Raw genomic sequence first — 25,599 nt, forward strand, 5'->3', positions numbered from 1 at the left:
TGTGCGCGTGAGCACACACACACACACAGGTGTATGTGTGTGTGTGTGTGTGTGTGTGTGTGTATGTATGTTTATTTTTCTTCTTTGTAGTTGATGTTTGCTGGGTAGGCTGCTGATGTGGTTAACGTTGCTTATTGTGTATGTTAGTACGGGGGCTTGAACTTAGGGCCTGGGTGCTTTTCTTAGCTTTTTGCTCAAGGCTGGCACTGTACCACTTGAGCCATACCTCCACTTCCAGCTTTTTGTGTTTAATCGGAGAAAAGAGTCTCATAGACTTTACTGCTCAAGCTGGTTTCGAACTTTGATCTTTAGCTCTCAGCCTTCTGAGTAGTTAGGATTATAGGTGTGAGCCACTATCACTGGCTAGTGTTAATTTTAAAGAGGTTATGTATGCTTGAGTGTATTGAGGAAAGTGGCTAAGACATTGTGAAATGCAAACAATCTATCCAAGGTTTGTGGTCCTCAGAAACGAAAGGAGATTCTTACGTGAAATGAATAAGAAGAGGACGAGCAATGGAGGTTACATTGATATATTGGTACATTAGAAAGAAACAAAAAAGGCATTTGGTTTCAAGAGACTCAGTTAGAATGGACACTTGACGAGACTTATGAAAGGTATTAAGGGGAGGTATTAACCAAAATCGTGGAAAAAAAAGGGAGTGAGGATTAGAATTTCTGTTATTTTGGAAAGTTTTCCACTAAAGGCAAATACTTAGGAATAAATAATCTACGTTATATTGACACATGATACAAACTCATATATTTTGAAATAGTTATGAAATAGTACTGATGCATGTGATTTTTTTCCTTCTGTACTTCTTCCATGTTCAGTAATTACTCTGAACAATTAAAAATAAAGCTTTAAAACTTTGTTAGTTGGATGTGATATGTAAAGGTTTTTTCCTACCATTGTCCAGGAGGTGAAGATCGAGAACTCATTCAGAGAAGGAAAGAGAAATATAGACAAGAACTATTGGAACAAATGGCTGAGCAACAGAAGAACAAGAGACGGTAATGAAAGGTTTGCATTTAGCACAAATGTTTTAACTTTAAAATTCATTCCTGTAAAATGACATGATGGTGAAATAAGGGGCTGCTTTTCTAAATATGATGTTTTGATTTGTAAATCATTTTATATTGCAGTCACCACATTCATTGTCAATCAGCATGGCAATTGAGTTGTTCAATTTTTGATATAGAGTAGTATTTAATGTTACCTGAATGCCCTTTATATTATCCCCTATATAGTAACAAATATAAATGTCTTCTGTATTTTTCAGTATGGAATTGTAAGCATATTCAAATGTTTTTTTTTTCTTTCATGCAATTGTTTCTAACATATTTATAAGATGATTTCTTTGTTGCTTTGTATGTCCCTCCTCCATGGTATAACCCCTGCTTTCACCGTATTTGATGTTGTTACAATTTGTGGAGGGGAAGGGAAAAAACAAATCCTTTAAATAGGGATACAGGTGGACCATTGAAACAATGAGATGTACCAGTCCTTATGTTGAAAAACAAACTTTACAACTTTGGTGGGGGGGAAGGATCGGGTGGGAGGGCAAGGGAGGGGTTATGGGAAGGGGAAACAAAGGAGGAGGCAACAATGCTTGATAAGAAATGTAATTGTGGGGCTGGGAAGGTGGCTCAGTGGTAGAGTGCTTGCCTTGCATGCCCGAGGCCCTGGGTTCTATTCCTCAGCACCACATAAGCAGAAAAAGCCAGAAGTGGCGCTGTGGCTCAAGTGGTAGAGCGCTAGCCTTGAGCTGAAGAGCTGAGGGACAGCACCCAGGCCCAGAGTTCAGGCCCCACGACCGGACCCCCCCCCCCAAAAAAAAAAAAGAAATGTACTTGTGGGGCTGGGAAGGTGGTTCAGTGGTAGAGTGCTTGCCTTGTATGCATGAGGCCCTGGGTTCGATTCCTCAGCACCACATAAGCAGAAAAAGCTGGAAGTGGTGCTGTGGCTAAAGTGGTAGAGCACTAGCCTTGAGCTGAAGAGCTGAGGGACAGTGCCCAGGCCCAGAGTTCAGGCACCATGACTGGCAAAAAACAACAACAACAAAAAAATGTACTTGTTATCTTGCCCATGTAATTGTAACCCCTCTTTACAGTATTTTCACAAAAAAAAAAAAAAACAGCAACAAAACACAAAAAACAAATGTGGTGACTCACAGGTATTGTGTATATTCCTCAGTGTGAAAATATTGTGAAATATTAGTTATTGCTTAAAATTATGAAGAGTTCTAATTCTAGACCATTTGAGAGCTATTATCTTTTTGTTTTCATTGACCCTAAGAAGAAGCTATTATCTACTATGTGATATGAGCCCTCTTTAACATTTTTTTTTCCTTAAAAATTCTTATTAGAATTTCTTTCTTTTTTTTTTAAATTTTTTGTCAGTCATGGGGCTTGAACTCTCGGCCTGGGCACTGTCTCTGAGCTCTTCAGCTCAAGGCTAGCGCTTTACTACAGACCCACTTTCAGTTTTCTAAGTGGTTTATTGGAGATAAGAGTCTCCCAGCCTTTCCTGCCCTGGCTGGCTTTGAACCTCGATCCTCAGATCTCAGCCTCCTGAATAGTTAGGATTACAGGCATGAGCCACCAGCACCTGGCTTATTAGAATTTCTAATAAGGAATTACAGTTAATTTTTTTTAGCTTTTTCATTGTGAACTGAAAATATATTTGGACCCTAAAAGAGGACTTTATAAATTACTTTGCCCTTGAAGTACCAGCACACTGGTTTTGAAATATTCTAAGTCACTTTTATTTAAGTTCTAATTTATTGTGTACTATCAGAAAATTTGTTTTTGATATTAAGGCTTTTGTCATTTAAAGGCATTGTATTTTGCTTATGAATTTAGTAGACTTGAGTGAAAGTTTGTTTCATCAGTGGTTATAATGTTGATAGTATTATAACTTTTTAATAAATATAAAACTTTAATTTTGTTAGAGAAAAAGATTTAGAACTCACAGTTGCAGCTTCTGGAGTACAAGACCCTGAAAAATCGGTAAGCGTTCTTGGAATCTTTTAATAATGTTCAATCTTTAGGCCTGAGAAGGTGGCTCAGTGGTAGAGCGCTTGCCTTGCATGCTCGAGGCCCTGGGTTCAATTCCTCAGCACCACATAAGCAAAAAGAAAAAAGCTGGAAGTGATGCTGTGGCTTAAGCAGTAGAGTGCTAGCCTTGAGCTGAAGAGCTGAGGGACAGCGCCCAGGCCCAGAGTTCAGGCCCCACGACCGGACTCCCCCCCCCCCCCAAAAAAAAAAAAAAAAAGTTCAATCTTTAATTCAAATTAGTCTTAAATGTGGTGGCATGTGGGGATAAGAGTATTGGGAAACTGAAAAAGTAGATCAATTTGAACAATAATAAACTAGATCTCAAAAAATACAACTCATAACTGTTACTATTGTATGATTCTCTAGGAAAATTTTTTAAATTTGTGTATAATTCTTTTACTTTGTTTTAAATTATTTTACTTTGCATCATATGTGCTCTTCAAAAGAAAGTTTAATTTAAAATTAATTTAATATTTTTCTTGGTTATTTCTTGATTACCTTTCTTACTTGAGTGATCTTGAAAGAAATTGAAAACTTTAGTGCTAGTTTAAGTATTTTAGTAATTGTTATTTATTGTAAAGCTAGAGAGATAATAATCTTATTTTTACTTTAATTTTGCAATTCTCATCATTAAGTGGAATGAATTTCTCTCATCATTGCAGTTAAGTAAGGAGGAGGTAACAATTTATTGCTCTTAACACAATGTACTTTTTTGTAGTTGAATATGTAGTATTTATTTGCTAAGGCAAATTTTTGTTTTCATTTTTAAATGGTGTTTAAAGCCTTCAATTTTATTGAAGTTGAGTCTTTAAAAAGGATACAGAAAACCCTGAAAATTAAGCTTATTTGAATTGTTATTAGACTGTAGACAACTTTTGACTTTTACTCTGTCTTCCATTTAAAAAACTTTAATATTGGGGTTGTAACTCAGTATCTTTTTATTGAACCTTGCGGTCTATCCCCAGCACCAGTCCTCTTTCAAAAAAAATTTAGTACTGTGCCAGTATCTCCCCCATTTGCTCCTACTAGTTATAGAATAAAAACTTTACATTAAATAACCTTAGAAGTTATTCTCAATAAGTTATGCCTTGCACAAGCATATAAGATAAATTCTAAAACATTTTTTCTTCTCAGTGAATACCTTTGAAGTAGATTTTGCAATCCAAAGTTTCCTTTTTATAATCTTGAACTTTTGAAGGTAATATACTGGCATATTAAATTTTGTAGTTTCACAGATATTTAAAATTTAACTTTGAACTTAAACTCATACAATGTCAAGTTGATTTATAAAAATGTATCAGTGTTAGAAGAGTTACACATTGATTGCTATTTGAGCTTACTTTTTGGTGCTCAAATTTTAGAAAAGGATATATGAATGATGCTATATGAGTCAAGATTAACACATTGACCTGTGGCCAAACCCAGCTGCTGCATTTCTATAAATTTTCACAGCAGTAGTACAGTTTTCATTCTTTACATATTATCTGGCTGCTTTATCAGTACATTGGAGTAGGATCATTGGAAAAAGACCAGATGGCCTGAAAAATCTAATATATTTGCTGTCTGACCCTTTATAGAAAGTATTTACTCACCCTTTTCTACAGAATAATAACAAAAATGGTAATTAGTGGAGAAAGTATCATTTTGTTGTAGTATAATGGAAAAATTTTAATATCTGTCTCTAGTTGTTGATTGTTTATTAATGGCAAGTCTTTAGGTGACTTATGTACTCCTCAGAGAGCTTCAATTACTCATTTATAAAATAAGAATTAAATCTTTACAATCTTTTATAGCTGTAAAATTTTGTTTTATACTTAAGTGCTTGACTGGATAGAGGATGTTTTGAGGACCTTCTGCATTTAACTTAAGATTCTATGTAACAGCTTTTTTCCCCTCTTTATTTTAGCCCGATAGACTAAAGCAGTTTAGTGCAGCACCAAGACAACGTGAAGATAAGATACCACCTGAGAGACCCAGAGTAGCTTTCCAGACACCTCTCCCTCCTTTATCTGCCTCATCTATTCCACCCATCCCATCAGCTCATTCTGTCCTTTCTCAAAATGAAGATTTGCCTAGTGGACTCCACAGCACTCTTGGTGAAATGGTGCCTCCCAGGTGCTTGTTTAAAATATAAGTTTTGTGTTTGGGAATTAGGTAAGGTATTGTTATACTTATAGATGTTTAGAAGGATATCCTGAAGCAGATGATACAGTCCTTTATATAGTGGTTTTGGCAAATAATTTGTTTTGAAATTCATTCATTTTGTTGCTATTATAAGACAAGGGAAATTCTTATAATACTCTTAATACTCTTAGTTAAAAGGATTTATATTTTTGAATGAATTGCATTTAAAGCACATTTCAGTACTTATTTTTGATGAAATATTTTATTATATAAAAGGTATACATTCTCGATTTTGTTACTTCCACTTGGCAAACATTGATTTTTCCTTCAGCTTAAGCAGAAAAAGTTGGTAATATGACTCATTTACAAATGATTTTATTTTAGCTTCTGTTTCCTTTAATTCTTTCTTTCTGATTACTTGGGCTAAAAACCTCAAATGCCTGGAAATAAAGTATTGAGATAAAACCTAGGTGTTAAAGACATGATTTCTGTAGGTAAAAGGTATTTTGTTCTGGACTATACATAAAAAACTTCTATCAGCACTGATATTTTCTGGTCTACTTCCTTTTTTATGGGACCTGAAGTTTGTTTTTTGTTGTTGTGTTTGTTCATTCTGAGTGAATTAATGGAATGTGTTTAAATGTGGATTAAAAAAAAAAACTATGTCTAGGCTGCGCTTCTTTCAGCAGGGCTTGGTCTTTCATAAATAGTACTAACAAAATTGTAGACTTATATTTGCTGTATTGTCAGATGCTTTGTTTGTTTTCTTTAATGTCTTTCCTACTCATAACACTAGGAGGGATTGGAATTAATGGATTGTATTGTGGTTTCAGTTTTGGAGAAGTGATTGAAATGGTTGACTTTTAGTGTCTGGAATTTGGGTGAACTACACAATTCTGTTGAACTTCAGAATAAATACTATAGTATTTTTGTTGTCTACAATTACATGTTATGAAGTTGAGCTCTTATATAAATGTATAGAATTTAGGTTTTGGTTATAACTGCTTCGTTTATAACAGTTACTCAGCTTCTTTATTGACATCTTTTAAATGAAGATAGTGAAGTCAGGCTCATTGAGTGACTTGAGAAGAACTTTAATGCCTTCTTAGCTCTTCAGAAAATTTGGAATATACAATATGAATCTCTGAAGTTACGGGCAGAAATGAAAATGTTCTAGAATATACCCCTTATCATTTTTTTGTTCATCTAAAGGAATGCTCCTTTACCATTTTTATTTCTGGAAAGTACTGTACTGTTAGAAATAACAGAACTGTTTTCTGATTAGTGAAAAGTTAAAGTAAGTTTTCTTAAAATAATTTATAAAGCACTGAAGATTATGCCAGGATCTTATACTGACTTGTAATTTTTACTTCACACTATGGTTGACTATATCCTTTTTCTCACACTGAGTCATTTGTGCAGTTTTGAACTCTTTGCTCTTGGTTCCTGGATTGTCTTTGGTTGCTCAAGCAATTCCATTTGGGGGAAATCTTTGGAGCTTTCTACCTCTCCTTAAAAAGATTTAAGTGCCCCTGCACGTACTTGTTTTATTTCATTTGTTTGTTCTGGTTGTAATTGTCTATTTCTGTATTAATCAGAGGGACACAAAATATCTCTTTTTACTTGGTATCACTATTGGCTACTAATTATTAAATATTAACTTGTTTATGTCTTACAGAACTGTTGTATCTCAAATTGTGAAATTTTATGCTATGTTATTTGCTTTTTGATTCATAGTTTTTGATGAACAATGAGAATGAGATTGTGGCTTTTTCTAAGCTAGTGATTGGACTTTCAGTAATGTTTTGCAGAAGAATGATTTTGATAAAAAAAATTTACAATGAAATATGAGAAGAATTTTCCGTTTTTCTTTTGATATAGGATTGCACCTCTGCCTCCACCTCCCCTACTACCATCTATGGCTACTAACTATCGAACTCCTTATGATGATGCATACTATTTTTATGGTGCCAGAAATACTTTGGATCCCAGTTTTGCTTATTGTAAGTGATCTATAGGGTAAACATCTTTTTCAAGTGGTTTAATAAGGACAATTGGTTTTCTACAAGGGAAGTATGAATTTAACCTTAAAATTTTAATTCACATGTATCTATTCACTTGATAAATTCATTTCCTGTGCCAGTACATTTCTGATACTGTGTCAGAAAACCTGCTTTATAAAGAAAGGAAGTTTATTTGCACTCAAGTTTTAGAAGCCTAAAGTCCAAATAGATACACAGACTCTTGTCTGCATCATGTCATGGCAGGAGTGTGTATATCTCTGCATTCTCTTTTTCTCCCTTTATGCTTTAAAGTATGACTTGACATCTCCTTCTGTGGAGTTTAAATCATTCAGACATGACAGATTGTATAAAAACAGCGGTTAGGCTGAGTCTTGCTTGTCTTCAGAGTCAGCTTTGTATGAAATCCACTTGTTATAAGATGTTTTGTTTGGTTTGTTCCTTCCCACTCCTAGGATGTTTTATTGTTCTTATTGATTTGTTTTGTAATAGCTTTTAGCTGATGTTCTGACACTAGTACAAGGAATACTTACATAAGAAAGTGTATTTCTTTACAGAGCTGTGCCATACTATCCTTTGGACCCTCTGCTGGAAGAGTAGAATCAAGTCTCAAATGATGTCTTTTTAATGCTAGTGATATCTAGTATCATAGATGTAAGGACAGTACTATATCATTCCTTTGAGAATGTAAAATATCTTCTACCTGCCTTAATGATACATAGTAGTGACTGTGCTTTATCAGATCAGTTTTTTAATGATGCTACTCTAGGATGTTTTCTTTCAGATGGTTATGGGAAAGTTATTAAAAAATGGTGTCAGGTACCATGACAGATACAGAATTTTGATGTTTTCTGTGGTTTTACTTTTGGCCTTGCTTTTCTTTTTTCTTTTTTGGCATGTGCTGGATGTATCTAGAATTTTGTTTAGATGACTACAGAGCCTGGAAAAATTATTGCTGCTATTGATGCATAACATGCTGTTATCATCCTTTATTTTTTCTTTCTCATTCTGAGTGTATATATACATATAATTTCTATATTATATATAAAATATATAATTTCTATATATGTTTGATTTTTGGAAACTGGTGAAAGATTTCAGTTTACTGTATTAAGTTGGCACTGTACAGAAATTAAATTAGTCTAGAAATGATAAAACTTATCTTTTCCATTTGTACAGGGGTACCCTGTACATTTGTACAGAGTATATTAAGTGTGTTAAATTTTATGCATATGGGTTTGATTTCAGATAGTAGAAATGTCTTCTTTAAATAATGAAAAAAATAAAGCCACCAAGATCTAATCATAGGGCTCAGGCCCTTCATCTAGTCTTAATATAATATTTTCAAGGTCCTACCACTAAACTTTGTCTTGAGATTAAAATGATTAAATCTGTTAATAAGACTTAGGGGATTAAACTCCTGTATGAGTTCTGGGGAAACAATATAGGCAAAACACAGTGTATGTTTTAAAACACAGTTACAAGCTGAAGAGGAGGATCAAAAGTTTGAGGCCAACCTGGGGCTACAAAGAATTTCCAGCTCAGTCTGGTCTATATAATGGGAATCAAATACAAAACAAAATCAAGAATTTGTATGTATTTTGAGTTAAGGAACAATTATTTATGTGTTTTTTTGGTATTGTTCTTTGCTAATTCTTAATCCAAAAGGTTGTCTTGATGCTTTTCCTTGGGAAATATTTTTGTCTTGTGCTTTTTCCTTTTGGCATAAAGTGTTATAAAATGGGAATTCATTCTTTTTTTTTTCCTTTTAAGATGATTCAAGAGTGATGGGAGGACAACCTGTAGCTTATGCCCCTGTCACACATCAACTAGCACAACCTATTGTGTAAGTTACAAATTAAAAGGATTATTGTTTCTGTTTGTTTATTGTATTAAAAGAGCATAATAAAATTTTGTGATAATTTTAAGGGTACTTGTTCTATTGTATTTAATACATTTATTATGTTAGCGAGCCATCTTCAAAAATATTTTCATTGTTTATAAGCTGAAACTTGGTACCCATTAAATAAAATGTTATCACTCTCCTCTTTCACCTTCATTTCCTATCAACTGCTATTCTGTTATCTGTTTTTTTGACTCTTCCTAAAGTACTTTAGGGTGAGCAGTCAGACGTGTTTCTGTGACTGGCTTGTTATGACTGGTTTATTTCATTAGCATGATGTCTTTAATTTTCACCTATATTATACATATGTCACAATGTTTGTTTTTTGGGGGTCCGGTCGTGGGGCCTGAACTCTGGGCCTGGGTGCTCTTCAGCTTAAGGCTAGCGCTCTACCACTTGAGCCACAGCGCCACTTCCGGATTTTTTCTTTTTTGCTTATGTGGTGCTGAGGAATCGAACCCAGGGCCTCAGGCATGCAAGGCAAGCGCTCTACCACTGAGCCACCTCTTGGCACGATATGTCACAATCTTTTAAGAGTGAATAATAGTGCATTGTATGTATATGCCATAAATTTTGCTTATTCACCTACTTGGATTTCTTCAACATTTTAACTGCTGTGAATAAGGTTGCATTAACACTGCTGTGCAAATTTCCCTTTGGGAAACTTGAGGTTAATTGGTAGCAGTTTGAAAAATATTCTTCAGGAACTGTCACACGATTTTCCACAGTGGCTGTACTATTTTGTAATACTTCTGACAGTCCACAAGGATTTGAATTTCTTCACCTACTTGACACACTTGTCATTTTCTGTTACTTTGATGTTTGAACCTAAGTCCTCACAAATGCTATGGTAAATACACTTCTAGTTTTCTAGTTTAGTTTGCATTTATTTTTTTTGGTCCGGTCGTGGGGCCTGAACTCTGGGCCTGGGCGCTGTCCCTCAGCTCTTCAGCTCAAGGCTAGCGCTCTACCACTTGAGCCACAGCACCACTTCCGGCTTTTTACTTTTTTGCTTATGTGGTGCTGAGGAATTGAACCCAGGGCCTCATGCATGCAAGGCAAGCGCTCTACCATTGAGCCACCTTCCCAGCCCTAATTTGCATTTATCTTAATTGCTCAGTGATACTAAACATATCTTGTGCTTATTGGCTCTTTGTGTACCTTCTTGGAAGGACTATGCTAGACCTCTGCCATTTTTTTCCCCCTTGTGGTACTGGGGATTGAACTCAGGATATCATAGGCACTTGCTAGGCAGGCACGATACCACTTGAGCCACATTTCTGGTCCTTTTTGCATTGGTTATTTTTGAAATAGTGACTTAATTTATGCCTGAATTATTCTGGATTATGATTCTCCTATTTGTGCTTCCCCAGTTCACTGGACATAACAGGCCACTGCCTCTGAGGCCTGTTATTGTGCTTCTCCCTGTAACTGGGGTAACAGCCTTTGAGTGAGACTGAGGCTCTCTAACTTCTATGCTTGTGCCGACCTTTAACCATGATTCCTCAAATCTCTACCTCTTGGATTATAGGATTGAGCCTCCATTCCTAGCTTTCTCCTAAATTTAAAAAAATAGTTTTAGTTCTTTGGATTCTTTGATTCTTTGATTTTTTTTTTTTTTTTGGTAAATGATCTTAAATAGGAGTTCAACTTCATTCTTTTGTATGTGTGAATATCTAGTTTTCCCAGCACAATTTTTTTTTTAAATTTAATTTAATTTTATTTGTGAACATACTGTACAGAGGAGTTACAATTACATGGGCAGGATAATGCGTACATTTCTTACCAAGCATTGCAGCCTCCTCCTTTGTTTACCCTTCACATCCCTTCCCAGCCTCCCCCCTCCCCCCCATCCCAATCCTATTCCTTCCCCCCCTCCCCCCCAACCTCCCACCCCCCGCACCGACGTTGTAAAGCTCGTTTTGGACATGACAACTTGTGCTTCTCATTGTTGCAACAGGTCCACCTGTATCCTTATAGAACTGGTTTTTCCCCATCTCCTCCACTAGTTATACTGACATCAAATATAGTGAAAGCAGGGGTTATACTGTGGGGGAGGGACATACAAAGCAACAAAGAGATAATCTTATAAATGCGTTAGAAACACATGCATGAGAGAAAAAAACATTAAAATACACATCTAAGGGTTCATTTTCCTGACATCACATTATCTGACCTTTTCCGCTTGACTCATACATATACTAGATATTACAAATAAGGGAAACCATGGGACCTATGTTTCTTTGGGCCTGGCTTATTTCACTTAATATAATTTTTTCCAAGTTTTTCCATTTCTTAACAAATGGGGCAATGTCATTCTTTCTGATGGAGGCATAGAATTCCATTGTGTATATATACCACATTTTCTTGATCCATTCATCTACTGAGGGGCATCTGGGTTGGTTCCATATCTTAGCTATGGTAAATAATGCTGCAATAAACATAGTTGTGCTGGTAGCTTTAGTGTGGTCTTGTTTGTAAACATTTGGGTAAATGCCCAAAAGTGGGATTGCCCAGCACAATTTTTTGAAGAGACTCTTCTTTCTCCATGGAATGATTATGACATCCTTGTAAAAAATCATTTGACTTTATATTTGAGGGTTTATTTCTGGGTTTTCTATATCCTGGTCTATATGTCTGTCTTCATTATAGTACAATAATGTTTTGATTACTGTAGCTTTGAAAGTTTGAAATGAGGAAAATATGAGTCTTTGAGCTTCATTCTTCTTTTACAATATTGTTTGGACTGTTTTGAGCCCCTTGACACACAATTTGAATATTAAGGCGGGATTTTCTATTTCTGTTAAAAAAGATAAGTAGAATTTTGAGAAAGATGCATTGAATCTGTAGATTGGTAGATTAATAATACAGATTTTTAAAATCCATGAACTTGAGTTGTATTTCCACCTGCATATAGCTTCCTTAATTTACTTTGTCAGTATTTTGTAGTTTTCATTGTATAGATATTTAATTTTTTTGTATGTTATTCTTTTTTGGTGGTTTGTAAGTAAAACTATTTTTGTAGTTTTCAGTTGTTCATTTAGCTGATTTTTGTATATTGACTTGTACCTGCTACTTTTCTGAATTCATGTATTTTATCAGGGTATTTTGGGGGGGTATGTGTGTAATGTTTAGGGTTTTGTATATATAGGAACAGAGATGATGGACTTCTTTCCAGTTTGGATTCCTTTTATTTTCTTTTTCTTGTTTAATTACTGTGGTTTAAAATTAGTAATCAGTAAAATTGGCAAAGCGCACATTCTTGCCTTGATCTTAAACTTAAAGAAAAGCCTTTTTTCTTTTATCACTGAATGTATATTTGCTGTGGTTTTTTTTGCACATATGGGGTAATCTCTATTATTAGCTTGTTGAATTTTGTTAAATATTTTTTTCTTCAGTAATTGAAATGGTCCTGTGTTTCTCCTCATTACATTGTTTGACTTTCATGTCAAAGTCATTGCATCCCAGGAATAAATTTCCCCTGGTCATGTATATAATCATTTTAATATGCTGCTGAATTTGATGGTTGGTATTTTGCTGAGTTTTCATCATTGTTCATAAAATATACTGTTCTATATTTTTCTTTTCTTGTAGTGTCATTTGACATTGGTGTCGGGCTGAGTTTAGTTGGGCTCACGCATTGTTGTTTCTTCCTCGCTAGGTTTTTGGAAACTTTGGGAAGAATTGTGTTAGTTCTTTAAATGTTTATTTGGTATAATTCACCAGTGAAGCCATTGGGTCTATCTTTTTTGTTGTTGTGTGTATGTGTTTTTTTCTGTATTCTACAAGGTAATATGTTAATCTGAATTATGGGCTATTTTTTCGTGGAATAGGAGTATGGTCTTGGAGCAATCGAGGGAGAGGTTGACCTACTCAGTATTTTGAGGGCTGGTCTTCAGTGAATGGCTGGATTAGAAAAAGTCATCTGCCAGTAGAGGTTGGTGAAGGAGTTAGGGAGTTCATTTATTTTCATTGTATGAAAAAGTTTATACTGATAATGTGAATCCCCTAGGGCTTGGTCTACATTAGCACTGGAGTTGAATTTAAACTACTTGTGTGGGCCAAAAGCCATCAAAATTGTCCCCTTTACTCCTAGTGCTTTTGTTGTTAAGTTTTCTCCCCTTGGTGCTGAGGAGTGAACAAAGGACAGTCTAAGCTGTCCTCAAACTTAAGATCCTCATTACTCAGCTTCTTTAGTCCTGAGATTATAGTATTGTGCACTCATCCTGGCTAGATTTTTAATTTCAAATTCACTTTTCTTTGTGATTTAGTTTTATAGATTTTCTGTTTTTAACATTTTTTCCATCTCATTTAAGTCATGTAGTTGATTTGTTGTCATATGCTTGCTCATACTATTACCTTGCAATTATTTAAATTTTTAATTAATTAATTTTCGTTGGTTGTGGGGCTTGAACTCTGGGCCTGAGCACTGTCCCCCAGCTCTTCATCTCAAGGCTAGTCTTCTACCATTTGAGCCTCACCATCACTTCCAGTTTTCTGGTGGTTAATTGGAGATGAGTCTTATGGACTTTCCTGCCTGGGCTGGCATTGAACTACGATCCTCAGATCTCAGCCTCCTGAGTAGCTAGGACTATAGATACAGAGTCACTGGCGCCCAGCCAATTCTTTTAATTTTTTTATAAGATCATTAGTAATTGCCTTTATTTAATGTTTTTGTCAGTCATGGGGCTTGAACTTCGGGCCTGGGCGCTGTTCCTTAGCTCTTAAGCTCGAGACTAGTGCTGTACCACTTGAGCCACAGCACCACTTCTGGTTTTCTGGTGGTTTATTGGAGATTAGAGTCTCATGGACTTTTCTGCCCAGGCTGGCTTTGAACCAAGATCCTTACATCTCAGCCTCCTTGAGTAGCTAGGATTACAGGAATGAGCCACTGGTGCCAGCTCCTTTTTAAAATTTTTGATTTGAGTAGAAGATGACTGACAATCTCTTCTTGGACAGTTTGTTTATACTAGAAATTAAACCCAGGACTTTATATGTTAGACAAGTGCTGTACCACTGAACCCCAGTCCTACCCCCCTGATCAATCTGGTTAAACATCTATCAATCTTGTTGACATTTGCAGAGATCTAGCTATTGGTTTCAAAATAATTTTCTTTATTTTTCTAGTTCCTATTTTTTGACTTCTGCTGTCTGCTGGGTTTAGTTGTTTTTCTAGGCTCTGAAAGTTGAAGGATAAATGGAACTTTCTACTTGTTAAGCAGTTACTTTAAAAATTAAGTCACACCTTTAGTTTTTGCTGAAGTTATTTTTTGGGACAGGATTTCACTTTTTGCTGTAGACTATGATTCTCCCACATGAAACTTCATGTGGTAGCTGAGGTGATAGGCTTGAACGCTGTGCCTGATACTGATTGAGATGGGGATTCACAAACTTTTCACTTAAGCTGGTCTCGAACTGTAGTTCTCTTGTTTTCAGCCTCTTGATTAGTTAGTATAACAGATGTGTGCCATTGGTGTCCAGCTGGACTTCTTTTTGGGGTATGTATGTTTACAACTATAAATTTCTCAGCACTGCTTTTACTGTATCACTTAAATTTTGGTATGTTGCCCTTTTTTTTTCATTCCTTTGGTGGTACTAGGGTTTGAATTCAAAACTTTTTCTTTGTTGTTTTTAGGTTTCAAATTTAATTTAATTTATTTATTTTTATTAAAAAGGTGATGTACAGAGGGGTTACAGTTACATAACTCATGTATTGAGTACATTCTTTTGAACAGTGTTACTCCACAGAAACTCTTGATTACTAGAGTGGTACTCTACCTTTAGAGCTACACTTCTAGCACTGTTTTTGCTTGTTATTTTAGAGATGGAATCTAGCAAATTTTTCTGTTTGTGATAGCCCCAAGTTGTAATCCTCTATGGGATTGTAATCCTCCTGGGATTATAGGCGTGAGCTACCAGTTCCTAGCTTATCTTTTCATTTTTAGGTAACCTAAAAGTACTACTTAATTACATTTATTTTAAAACTTATCTGTAAGTCTTTCAACTTAACGTGTCAGTTTATGTGTAAAATGCACTAAAATTTATCTTTAAGTGGTTGTAGGAAGGGTTTTCAATCTAACATGTCTGTTTCAGTACAATGTATCTTGATTGATTCATCCCTTCCATTTTTCTCCTTTATCTCTTCCATTCAGTACGATAAATATTGATCAGTGTTACTCTTTTAGTCATTGCCATCTATCCTGATTCTACTTATTTATAAAACTAATCATATTCTAATCCTTCATATAATTCCTAATAAATTTCAGTAGGTATCTTGTGAACCATTTAAGCTAGAAATTTATTTTTAAAATAAAATAATTTTGTGTGTTGGAAATTAGAAAACAAAGAAGAAATTACAAAATATGTAAAATAAGATGAAAATTAAGGCCACACACCAGAAAAGTGGGAAAAAGAACCATGGAGTAAACACAAAGAAACAATGTAAAGATAACAAAAGAGTAGACATTAATTAAATGCAATATATAAGCAGACAGTCCATAAACATAAATTATATTCCTCCAAAGACTAAATTAATAGTTCAATACTGAAGTTAATGAAGAAAAAGGAAAATATGAAAATTTTTATGCCAAGGAATTAGAAAATTTAGAACAGTTTCTCTAACAATGTATTTATACTGATTCAAGAATAAAACCTAAAAAATAACAAAACTTAAAATATCGCATTAGAAATTTTGAATCCTTCTACAAAAATAAATTTCAATTCTATATGGACTAGAGAATTTGCCAGTCATTGCAGAGGAAAAAAATCCAATATTACAGAAACAAATATAGAACTATTAAAAAGTTGTTATCTCACTGGGCACGGTAGCTCACACCTGTAATCCTAGCTACTTAGGAGACTGAGATCTGAGGATCTTGGTTCAAATCCACCCCCGCCCCCCCTCGACAGGAAAGTCTGTAAGACTATCTCTAGTAAACCACTCAGAAAACTGAAAGTGTCACTGTGGCTCAAGTAGTAGAGTGCTAGCCTTGAGCTGAAAAGCTAAGGGACAGCACCCAGGCCCAGAGTTCAAGACCCACCGACCTTCCCCCCCCCCAAAAAAAAAAAATTGTTATCTCAATACTGAAACCTAAAAAGGCAAGTATGAAATGGGAAATTGTAAGTTAATATCTTTAAAAACAGACACAAGAATCTTAAAACTAAACCCTTTTAGATTTACTAGTCATAAATTTCTTTACCTTTTGTTTATCATAAAAAGTATTTCTCTCACAGTAGTGAAGGAAAGCTTTGCTGGCTATAGTAAGTAACCTAGATTGGCTGGTTTTTGTTTTTTTCTTCAAAGTGTAAACTATGTCCTTCCATGCCTTCCTTATGTTTAGAGTTTGTGCTGAGAAATTTGCTGCTAGTCTAATGGGCTTTTCATCTAACCTTTCTTTTTGCATTTGTAGCTTTCAATTTTTTTTCTCTATGTACTTAGTGTTCTAAGAATAATGTCTGTAGGAGTGTTTCTCCTCTGCTTTTATAACAGATTATATGTCAATTTGGAATTACTCTGGAATGTAGGATGGTGAATGAAGTAACACATATTACTTAAGAATATGAACATTGTAGATGGTCTTGACTTTTTCTTTCTTTTTGGTTACACTGGGGCTACTCTGATTGCCAGGGGCTGGATGTGCCAAGGATTGAATGGAATGGATACAAGGGATTTTTTTTTTTTTGATTGTGGAAATGTTCTAAATATAGATTGGTTGGTAACTGTTGAATAACTGTAAATAGAATACAAACCATTGTTTAGTTTGCTTTTATATGACATGCTGTTTATTTTCTTTGTTGAGTTTTCTTATTCTTGAATAGCAGGTAGATTCACGTAATTGTTTATTTGATATTAGGAATACAGTTGGACAGAATGAACTGAAAACTACAAATGATAGGACAATGAATTCTGGACTGCTATTTGAAGATAAACCAAAACCTTCCAAACAGTCCCTTCAGTCGTATCAAGAAGCTTTACAGCAGCAGGTATTTACTTATTGACTTAATGATGAACATGTTATTTGTAGCACTATGGTCCTTTAGAACTAAGCGTGGCAGATCATGGAGAAAAAGACATTTAGTTATAACACTATGATGGTTTTTTTGTTTGTTTTTTGTTTTGGTTTGAGACTGGGACTCAAACTTGCTTTCAAAACTCATTGATTGGCATTCTACGATTATAGTCATGCCTCCAACCCCAGTATGATAAGTTTTGGAGTGGAAATATTGGAGTGCTGTTGGAAGTGTGGGATAGGGAGAGTAATTGCCTGGAACAATTGGGAGAGCTTCACATGGTAGTTGATATTTAAGCTGCATGTTATGTAGGTTAGACTTGCCTTGAATATTCTGGGAGTGGAATTGGTTTGGAGAAAAAATTGGTTTGAAAGATGAGTTACAAAGATTTTTTAAATTCCATCTTTATACAACTAAAGAAAGGAAATTTTAAGCCAAGAAACATGAGAGGACTAATTGATGTGAACAAAAATATCTAAAAATCACTGATAGTGATTTAGACAATGGGAAAGTGAAAGGGAGAAAAACATTGAAATCAACTATGGATAAATTCCACCCAAGAGGCAATGAGGGTCTGAACTAGATGAAGTAGTGGGGAAATCAAAGAGACTGAAATTTCATTGACAGTACTTCAGAAATTCATTGATGTGGATTTGGAAATGAGAAAGAACAGAGAATTTCAAATTTGAAATTTCTAATCTAGAATAAGAGAACAGAGAATTTCAAATTTGAAGTTTCTAATCTAGAATAATAATGAGGCAGGAAATCAGTGGGGAATACATGTAGTAGAGCATATATATGGTCGACAGTAAATTGTTCAGTAATTTTCAGTGGGGGAGAAAGTTTATTTAAGAATAACTAGAGTATGACTTTTTTGTTTGTTTTTTATGTTTTGATTTTTTTTTTTTGTTTGCCCTGGGCCTGAACTCTTGGCCTGGGCACTGTCCTTCAGCTCTTTAGTTGTTTTTTGATTTTTTTTTTGTGTTGGTCCTGGGCTGACCTCTTGGCCTGGGCACTGTCCTTCGGCTTTTCAGCTCAAGGCTAGTGCTCTACCACTTCAGCCACAGTGCTACTTCCAGCCTTTTCTGCTTATGTGGTGCTGAGGAATCGAACCCAGGGCCTCATGCATGCAAGGCAAGCGCTCTACCACTGAGCCACCTTCCCAGCCCTAGAGTATGAGTTTTTGGGGTTTTTTTTGGGTCCGGTTGTGGGGCCTAATCTCTGGGCTTGGGCGTTGTCCCTCAGCTCTTCAGCTCAAGCAAGGCTAGCGCTCTACTGCTTGAGCCACAGTGCCACTTCCGGCTTTTTTTTTTCTTATGTGGTGCTGAGGAATCGAACCCAGGGCCTCATGTATGCAAGGCAAGTGCTCTACCACTGAGCCACTTTCCCAGCCCTAGAGTATGAGTTTTTATTGGGTTAACAACCTTATCTCTGACAAGACCCTTGGGACTCAGATTTATATTCTGAAATACTTTCTGTAAAGTTCCTTTTAGATATTGTCTTATTAAAGTACTTTCAATTCAGCTTCTTCATGAGAGAGATTCTAGAAAGTTATTTTTTATTTATTTTATTTTTGTTGGTTGAGGGGCCTGAACTCTGGGCCTTGGCACTGTCCCTCAGCTCTTCAGCTCAAGGCTAGCACTCTACCACTTGAGAAAGTTATTTTTTAAAGGAATATAAAACTCTTTATTTGACCACTGTTCACCATTATTTACAATAAAGTAAACAATATACAGTTGGGTAACATTCTGATTACTACTAAGTGGTTTTTCTGCTTTTGTGGAACTAGTAACTCAATACTGAAAAGACTGGGCCTTACATGTAAGGAATGAATTGGGGGTAAAGAAAAAGCATGAAGGTTAACAATTACGAAAATCTTACGTATGTATAATTACTTCATGCTGGTGTGAAAAGAATGCCTAGTTTTGAGTTTAAAAATGACTTATGAAATGTTGATTCTTATTCAGCATTCTTATTTGCGTATCCATGTATCTGTAGAGAACAATCTTGTACTTATACTTGGTGATGACAAGCATGTATTTATTTTGTATGTTTTCATAACATTGTACTCAAAGTTGCCTAGCATCTTTTCAAAAGCTCTGAACTTTCAATGTCTGACTTCTGGGAATAGACTGCATAAGGAGTGTAGGTTTGGGGAGATAGGGATTAGACTTCTTGTCTGGAAGTAGTGAGACCTTAATGGTAGGTACTATGGAACTGAAGAGTCAGGGAGAGAATAATCAGGGTAGAAGTGTGGGGAGTAGGAGTAGAGTTGGTTGAATTTTATCTGGTTTTAGTGCTTTGAAAAACCTCTGGTGGCATGATCTGGTGGAACAGCACCTATTCCAGACATTTAGGTGTTTTGAGAATTAATCATGAATTTAAATTTCATAGTAAATGTACTGTAACAAAACATTGGCAGATTAATTTTTTAATCAGCCAAATAAATATAATCTATTTTATGTTATCAAGATTCTAGAGAGAGAAGAAAGAAGGAAAAAAGAACGTGAAGAAAAAGAAGAGTATGAAGCTAAGTTAGAAGCTGAAATGAGAATTTACAACCCTTGGGGAAAAGGTGGAGGTGGTGCGCCTCTCAGGGATGCAAAAGGAAATCTGATAAGTATGCTATTTCTGTGGACTTGTTTTTAAGATAAATAATTTTACATCTTAAAAAAAGAGTAGAAAGGAGAGAGGCTCACATCTTATAAGGAGGTTGTTTTCTTAATGCAAAAGAAACATTCTGATTATAAATATTAATTTGTTTTTATTATAGGTTTTTCATTTGATGATATAACCCAGATGCAGTGAGGAGTTCATGTTAGTCATTATTTACCCAAACTAGTATTCAGACTATTTTAATTTTTTAGTAAAAGTAATAAACATAAATTATTCATTTTTATACTAATAAGACATCTTAAAAATAGCTGAGATAGATATAAGAAATGATACTCTGTTTAATTTATGTATGGAACGTACCTGCTCAACGCAGGATGTTCCTTAGTGATCTCATTTCAGAAAAAAAAGATTTACTCTCAGAAACTTCCTGGCAGGCTGAAGAATTATCTTATTTTTCAGTTATATACTCTCAAATTTTGATCTAGTAATTACACAACAAAGATATTGAAAAGGGTACTTTATATAATGTGTATAGTTTCTGATTAGCTTGTAGCAGAATAAAAGTGAAGAGAATGGGGTTTTGGAAAATTGCTTTATTAGAAATGAGAAATAAAGAATAATACAAAAGTCCTTATTAAAATGTTTAAAATGTAGGTTTTATGTCTTATGGTATCATATGTTACTGTAGGGACGTATAATGGAATCAGAAGATTGATAGGTATTGAGTTATTACAGTATTAAGCTTTTTATTTACTCTTTGTTAAATAGATGTATATTTAAAGATCTATTTCAGACACAATAACTTTTTCTTATCAAAATATTGGTTCCTTTTCTTTTCATGAGTGAGTACTTATGGTTTTGAAAGATTGGAACTCATCACTTTTATTTTGCAGATGAGATTATTTTAGTAGATGTGGAGTTGATTATTTCTTACTTTAATAGTTAGATGCTTATATGACTGTATTAGAAAAATACAGTTTTCCATTTAAGGATAGTGCTATATTTCCTTTTAAAGCAAAGATATTACTTAATGCAAAGGTATTAATCACAGCAATTAAAAGTTCTGTAACATCTCATTCTCAAGACTGAGACACAATATAAGTTTACTTTTCATTATGTCATACTATGATGCTGCTTGAGAGCTTCTCTAGACCTCATCTATTGCACTCTATTTGATAGTCTTTCTGTTGTCGTTGTTATTGGTTGTGGGGCCCCAGCCTCACTTCTGGCTTTCTTGTAGTTAGTTGGAGATCTCAGCCACCTGAATAGCTAAGATTACAGTCATGAGCCACTGGTATCTGGCTCTGAGATCTCTTTTTCTTTTTTTTTTTAAAATACTATACAGAGGGGTTACAATTACATGGGTCTGAGATCTCTTTTGAAGGAAATTATAAAATTATAAAAATCTGTTTTTTAATGTGGCTGTAAAACTGTGTGAACCCTTTTAGAGTAAGTGTCTCATCTTAATTATTTGGACCATACTTGTTTATTCGGACCAAATATGTTGTTTATTCATTAGAGAATAGGTAAATGTTATTATTAAATTCCTGTAAAAGCTAATACATTGTAATGTCTTTTAGTAGGTGAATGGATAAACTTAGTATATCCATACAGTTGGATGGTACTTAGTAATGAAAAAGAATGAATTGTGGATGGACACAACTTGGATAATTTTCACATGAATTATACTAAGTAAAGGAATCCCTTCTGGAGAATGTTATGTACACATTTATCTTTCCATTATATGACATTCTCAAAATGACAATACTATAAGGAAAGAGAAATTTCCAGAGGTTATACAAGGGGAAAGGGAGTAAGTACAAAAAGATAGCATGATGGAAAGTTTTTTGGTAATGAAACTTTTCTGTATCTTAAATTATAGCAATGTTTTAATGGTTTCATGTGTTAAAAATTGCATGTGTTAAACTTTTTTTAAAATACTGAATACCAAATGGAAATGATTAATTAAAATTAAAATCACAAAATAGAAATGTAACCAACTTGAAAGATGACCAAAAAATTTCATAATTCTGATTAATAGCATTATTAAACATCGTTTTTATATATGCCTAAATATCTTTAATGTATTATAGTACTCTAGTTAGACTTAAACTTGTTTTTATGTACGTATATTGAGTTAAAATTTGCATGCAACAAAATTATTCACCCTTTAAAGTTCACGGAATTTTGGCAATTGTTTCTAGTAACCACCACCACCACAATTGAAAGATGTAGAATATTTCCAGCCCTGCAAAAAATTTCCTGTGTCCTTTTACCTCCAAATCTCTTACCTGCTATCTGCCATTGCCAGCATATGACTTTTTTTTTTTTAAGAAAAAACAGTAATAGTATTGCCATTTATTTTATTTTACCTTAATTGTTTTGAAATAATGGGGCTTTAACTCAGGACCTCATGGTTGGTTGAAAGGTGCTTTTAACAATTAATTCTCTTTTTTTCATTGGTTATTTTCTAGGTAGGCTATCACTGTATGCTGGAGTGGACTAGACTCTTATCTTCATACTAATGTTTTCTCATCTTGCTGGGGATGAGGGGTACTCTCCATCAGGCACAGCCATTGTGCTTCCTCTATAATTGTGATTTTAGGTGCATTCCACTGTTTACCTGTGAACTTTTCTGTCTGGGCTGATCTTGAACAATGATCCCCTGAACTCTTCCTCCTAAGTAGCTGGGGTTACAAGCTTAACTCGCCAAACCTAGCTGCCTTTTAATTTTGAAAATTTAGCATAATGCTTATGAGATTCATCTATATTATTGTATATATCTTTCTACATTGTCTGAATTTATCAGATAACATTCAAAAAGTATATCAGTCTCATCAGCATTAATTTGCCAGTGTAAATACTACAAGCACTAATTGGCAGATTGGATCTTTTATGTTAATCTTAATTACTGATATTAATTTTCAGATCAAACATTACACTTCACAGTAATATAGAGATTACAGGATTTCTAAGAGTAAAGCAGCTGTATGGATCAAAGAGGCTTGGTCGAAAGGCAAACTATGGAGCTAAAAAATATGCAAGGGATCACTTTTGATAACAACCTGGTCACCCAGCTTCTGAGATCAGATATCAAAATGCAGAATTAGTTTAAAGGGAAATGCTAGTTCAGAGTATGACATTGCTTCCTTGCTTCCTTGCTTCCTTGGTTGTGACAGATGGATATTCAAGTAGGCACATTACTCAGGGGGATGAAACTGAGATGAACCATGCACCGGATGATCTGATGACTGGTTCAGTGTGTGATGGCATATGTCAGTGTCAGTTTCCTCCTTTCATGTGATTCTGGTGAAGTTAAATCAATTACCGAGTTTGGTGTGTTTAATAAGTGCAGGGGGCCTAGTTTTTCTGGTCTGGGCTTGATACACTCAAGCATCCATGCATTTTTTAATTATCAGTCTTTCCAGATGATTTTTTTTTTGTGCCAGTCCTGGGGCTTGAACTCAGGCCCTGGGCATTGTCCCTTAGTTTCTTTTGCTAGTGCTACACCACTTGAGCCACAGCTCCACTTCCAGTCTTTTTGGCGGTTCATTAAATTTTTTTGCCCGGGCTGCCTTTGAACCCCAATCTCCAGATCCTAGCCCCCTGAGTAGCTAGGATTATAGATGTGAGCAACTGGTGGCTGTCCAGATAATGTTTGTTTGCTTTTGTAACTACGAGTCATAAATAAGAATGGTGTAGATTAAAAGTATTGCCTTACAAAATGGAGTGAGTTAAGGTTAGGCATCCCCTTAAAGCTATTATTTTATACATCATTCAGTAACCCAGACCAGGCCCAGTCTGTTCTCAGTCTGTATCTAGCTCTTTCTTTTTTCTTATTGCTTAATATTGCATTGTTTGGAAGTACCAGTTTTTTTTTTTAATCCATTTACCAGTTGATGAACATTTGGATTATTTCTAGTTTAAAACTATCATGAATAACCTTTTGCAAACATTCACTTTTATTTCTCTTGGTGAATTCTTAGTAATGAGTTCACTGGGTTATATAATAGGTTTATTTAATTTCATAGGAAACTACCAAACATTTTTCCAAATTGTGCCTTTTTTCCCCCCACAGAAAAGCATGGAATTTTCAGCTGTTCTGAATTCTTACCAACATTTGAATTTGTGCATCTTTGAAATTTTAGTCATTCTATTATTAGACAGTCTAGTAATTCATTATTAAAATGACTAATATAAAGTGAGTTATTTTAACTCATTTTTATTTTATTGGTATTATTAAGGTATTACACAGAGGAGTTACATTACTTCATTACTTCATTTGCTCTATCTCATTAAAAAACCCTTTTTATTGTGAAATAATTTTAAGACTTCTGGAAGAATTGTGAAGATCTTTTATTCAGATTCCATTAACATCTCACATAATCATTTCACAATGATTATAACTAGAAATTAACATTGTTATGATACCATTAATAAAATTATAGACTTTATTTAGATTTTACCAGGTTTTTTTCTCCTAATTTCCTCAATTCTATTTTAGACTCTAATCCAAGATCCTATATTTGTCTGGTTATAATGTCTATCTCCTGCAGTTTGTGACAGTTCATGTCTGTCTAGCCATCTAAATATATGTTTATAAATACATATGTTTATATATAACAGTTTTCTTAAGATTCTGTTCCTGTACTACTCAGTTCATTTTATGTAAAGTATATAGTTAAATAGTTTTAGTAGTTTCAAAATTATAATCATATAACCAATTTTAGCACATTTCCCACATTGAATTTTCTTGATATTTTTGTCAGAAGCCGGTGGGCCATAAATTTACTTCTGGACTATTAGTTATGCTTCATTATCTATATGTCTATCCTAAGCCTATATCATACTCTTGAATACTATAGCTTTGTAATAAGTTTTGGAATTGAGACATAACAAATTCTCCAGGTTTTTCAAAATTGCTTTAATAACTTCACCTAATTTATTATCAGTTGGTCAACTTCCACCCAACTTGGTGTGACTTTCTTGGCTTAGCAGTGATCCTATAGTAAATTTTAACACAGTATCTTTTTTTTTAATTGTGAAAATACCGTATAGAGGAGTTACAGTTACATGAGCAAGATAATGAGTACATTTCTTATCAAGCATTGTTGCCTCCTCCTTTGTTTCCCCTTCCCATCCCTTCCCATCCCTTCCCATCCCCAGCCCCAAAGTTGCAAAGTTCGTTTTTCGACAGACTTGTACATCTCTTTGTTACATCTCTGTATCCCTATTTAAGCAATTTATTTTTTCCCTTCCCCTCCACATTTTTTTTTGGGGGGGGTCCAGTCGTGGGGCCTGAACTCTGGGCCTGGGCGCTGTCCCTCAGCTCTTCAGCTCAAGGCTCGCGCTCTACCACTTGAGCCACAGCTCCACTTCTGGCTTTTTTTTTCTTTTTGCTTATGTGGTGCTGAGGAATCAAACCCAGGGCCTCAGGCATGCAAGGCAAGCACTCTACCACTGAGCCACCTTCCCAGCCCTCACCCCCCCCCCCCCCCCAAATTTTAACACAGTATCTTAACTGTGAATATCCCATTTAGTACTTCTAGTTAGTTTCTTTTACTTAATAATATTGTAGTTTTCTGGAATCTTGTACATATTTAATTCTGTAAATGTTTCATGTGTTTTGATGCCATGTAGATAGTTCTTTAAAAGTTTCAGTATCTGCTGCTGCTGGCATATAGATGCATGCTTTTTTTTTTAAACTAATGTATTTTAGAAGTTGTCTTTTTTTTTTTTTTTGTAGTTGTCTTTGCTGTTTTTCTATGGAGATGTTCATACCATCTGCAAACAGAGGTTCCTCTACCAACTCCTTCTGTTCTTCTTGCCTTTGACTTACTTTACTTGCCTTTTGCACTAGTTTGGTCT

The 25,599-nt window shown here is 34.8% G+C and overlaps 1 protein-coding gene across 12 annotated transcripts in view; it reads left to right on the plus strand.

Moving 5' to 3' along the window:
• Positions 1-25,599, plus strand: part of Cspp1 (centrosome and spindle pole associated protein 1) — a 129,057-nt gene that overhangs the window by 51,717 nt on the left and 51,741 nt on the right. For 8 of the 12 annotated variants that reach the window (XM_069990849.1, XM_069990851.1, XM_069990850.1 and 5 more), the window contains 7 exons: positions 918-1,011; positions 2,952-3,009; positions 4,964-5,172; positions 7,063-7,184; positions 8,976-9,048; positions 16,959-17,088; positions 19,588-19,735. In XM_069990849.1, the coding sequence (XP_069846950.1) occupies positions 918-1,011; positions 2,952-3,009; positions 4,964-5,172; positions 7,063-7,184; positions 8,976-9,048; positions 16,959-17,088; positions 19,588-19,735 (834 nt within the window). Of the gene's footprint in view, positions 1-917; positions 1,012-2,951; positions 3,010-3,692; positions 3,735-4,963; positions 5,173-7,062; positions 7,185-8,975; positions 9,049-16,958; positions 17,089-19,587; positions 19,736-25,599 lie in introns of all 12 variants that reach the window. The other 4 variants (XM_069990847.1, XM_069990848.1, XM_069990852.1 and 1 more) reach the window with 2 other exon arrangements.

This window comes from Dipodomys merriami, unplaced genomic scaffold, assembly GCF_024711535.1.
Source record: "Dipodomys merriami isolate MVZ:Mamm:240054 unplaced genomic scaffold, mDipMer1.0.p SCAF_4, whole genome shotgun sequence".
Classification (NCBI taxonomy): Eukaryota; Metazoa; Chordata; class Mammalia; order Rodentia; family Heteromyidae; genus Dipodomys; species Dipodomys merriami.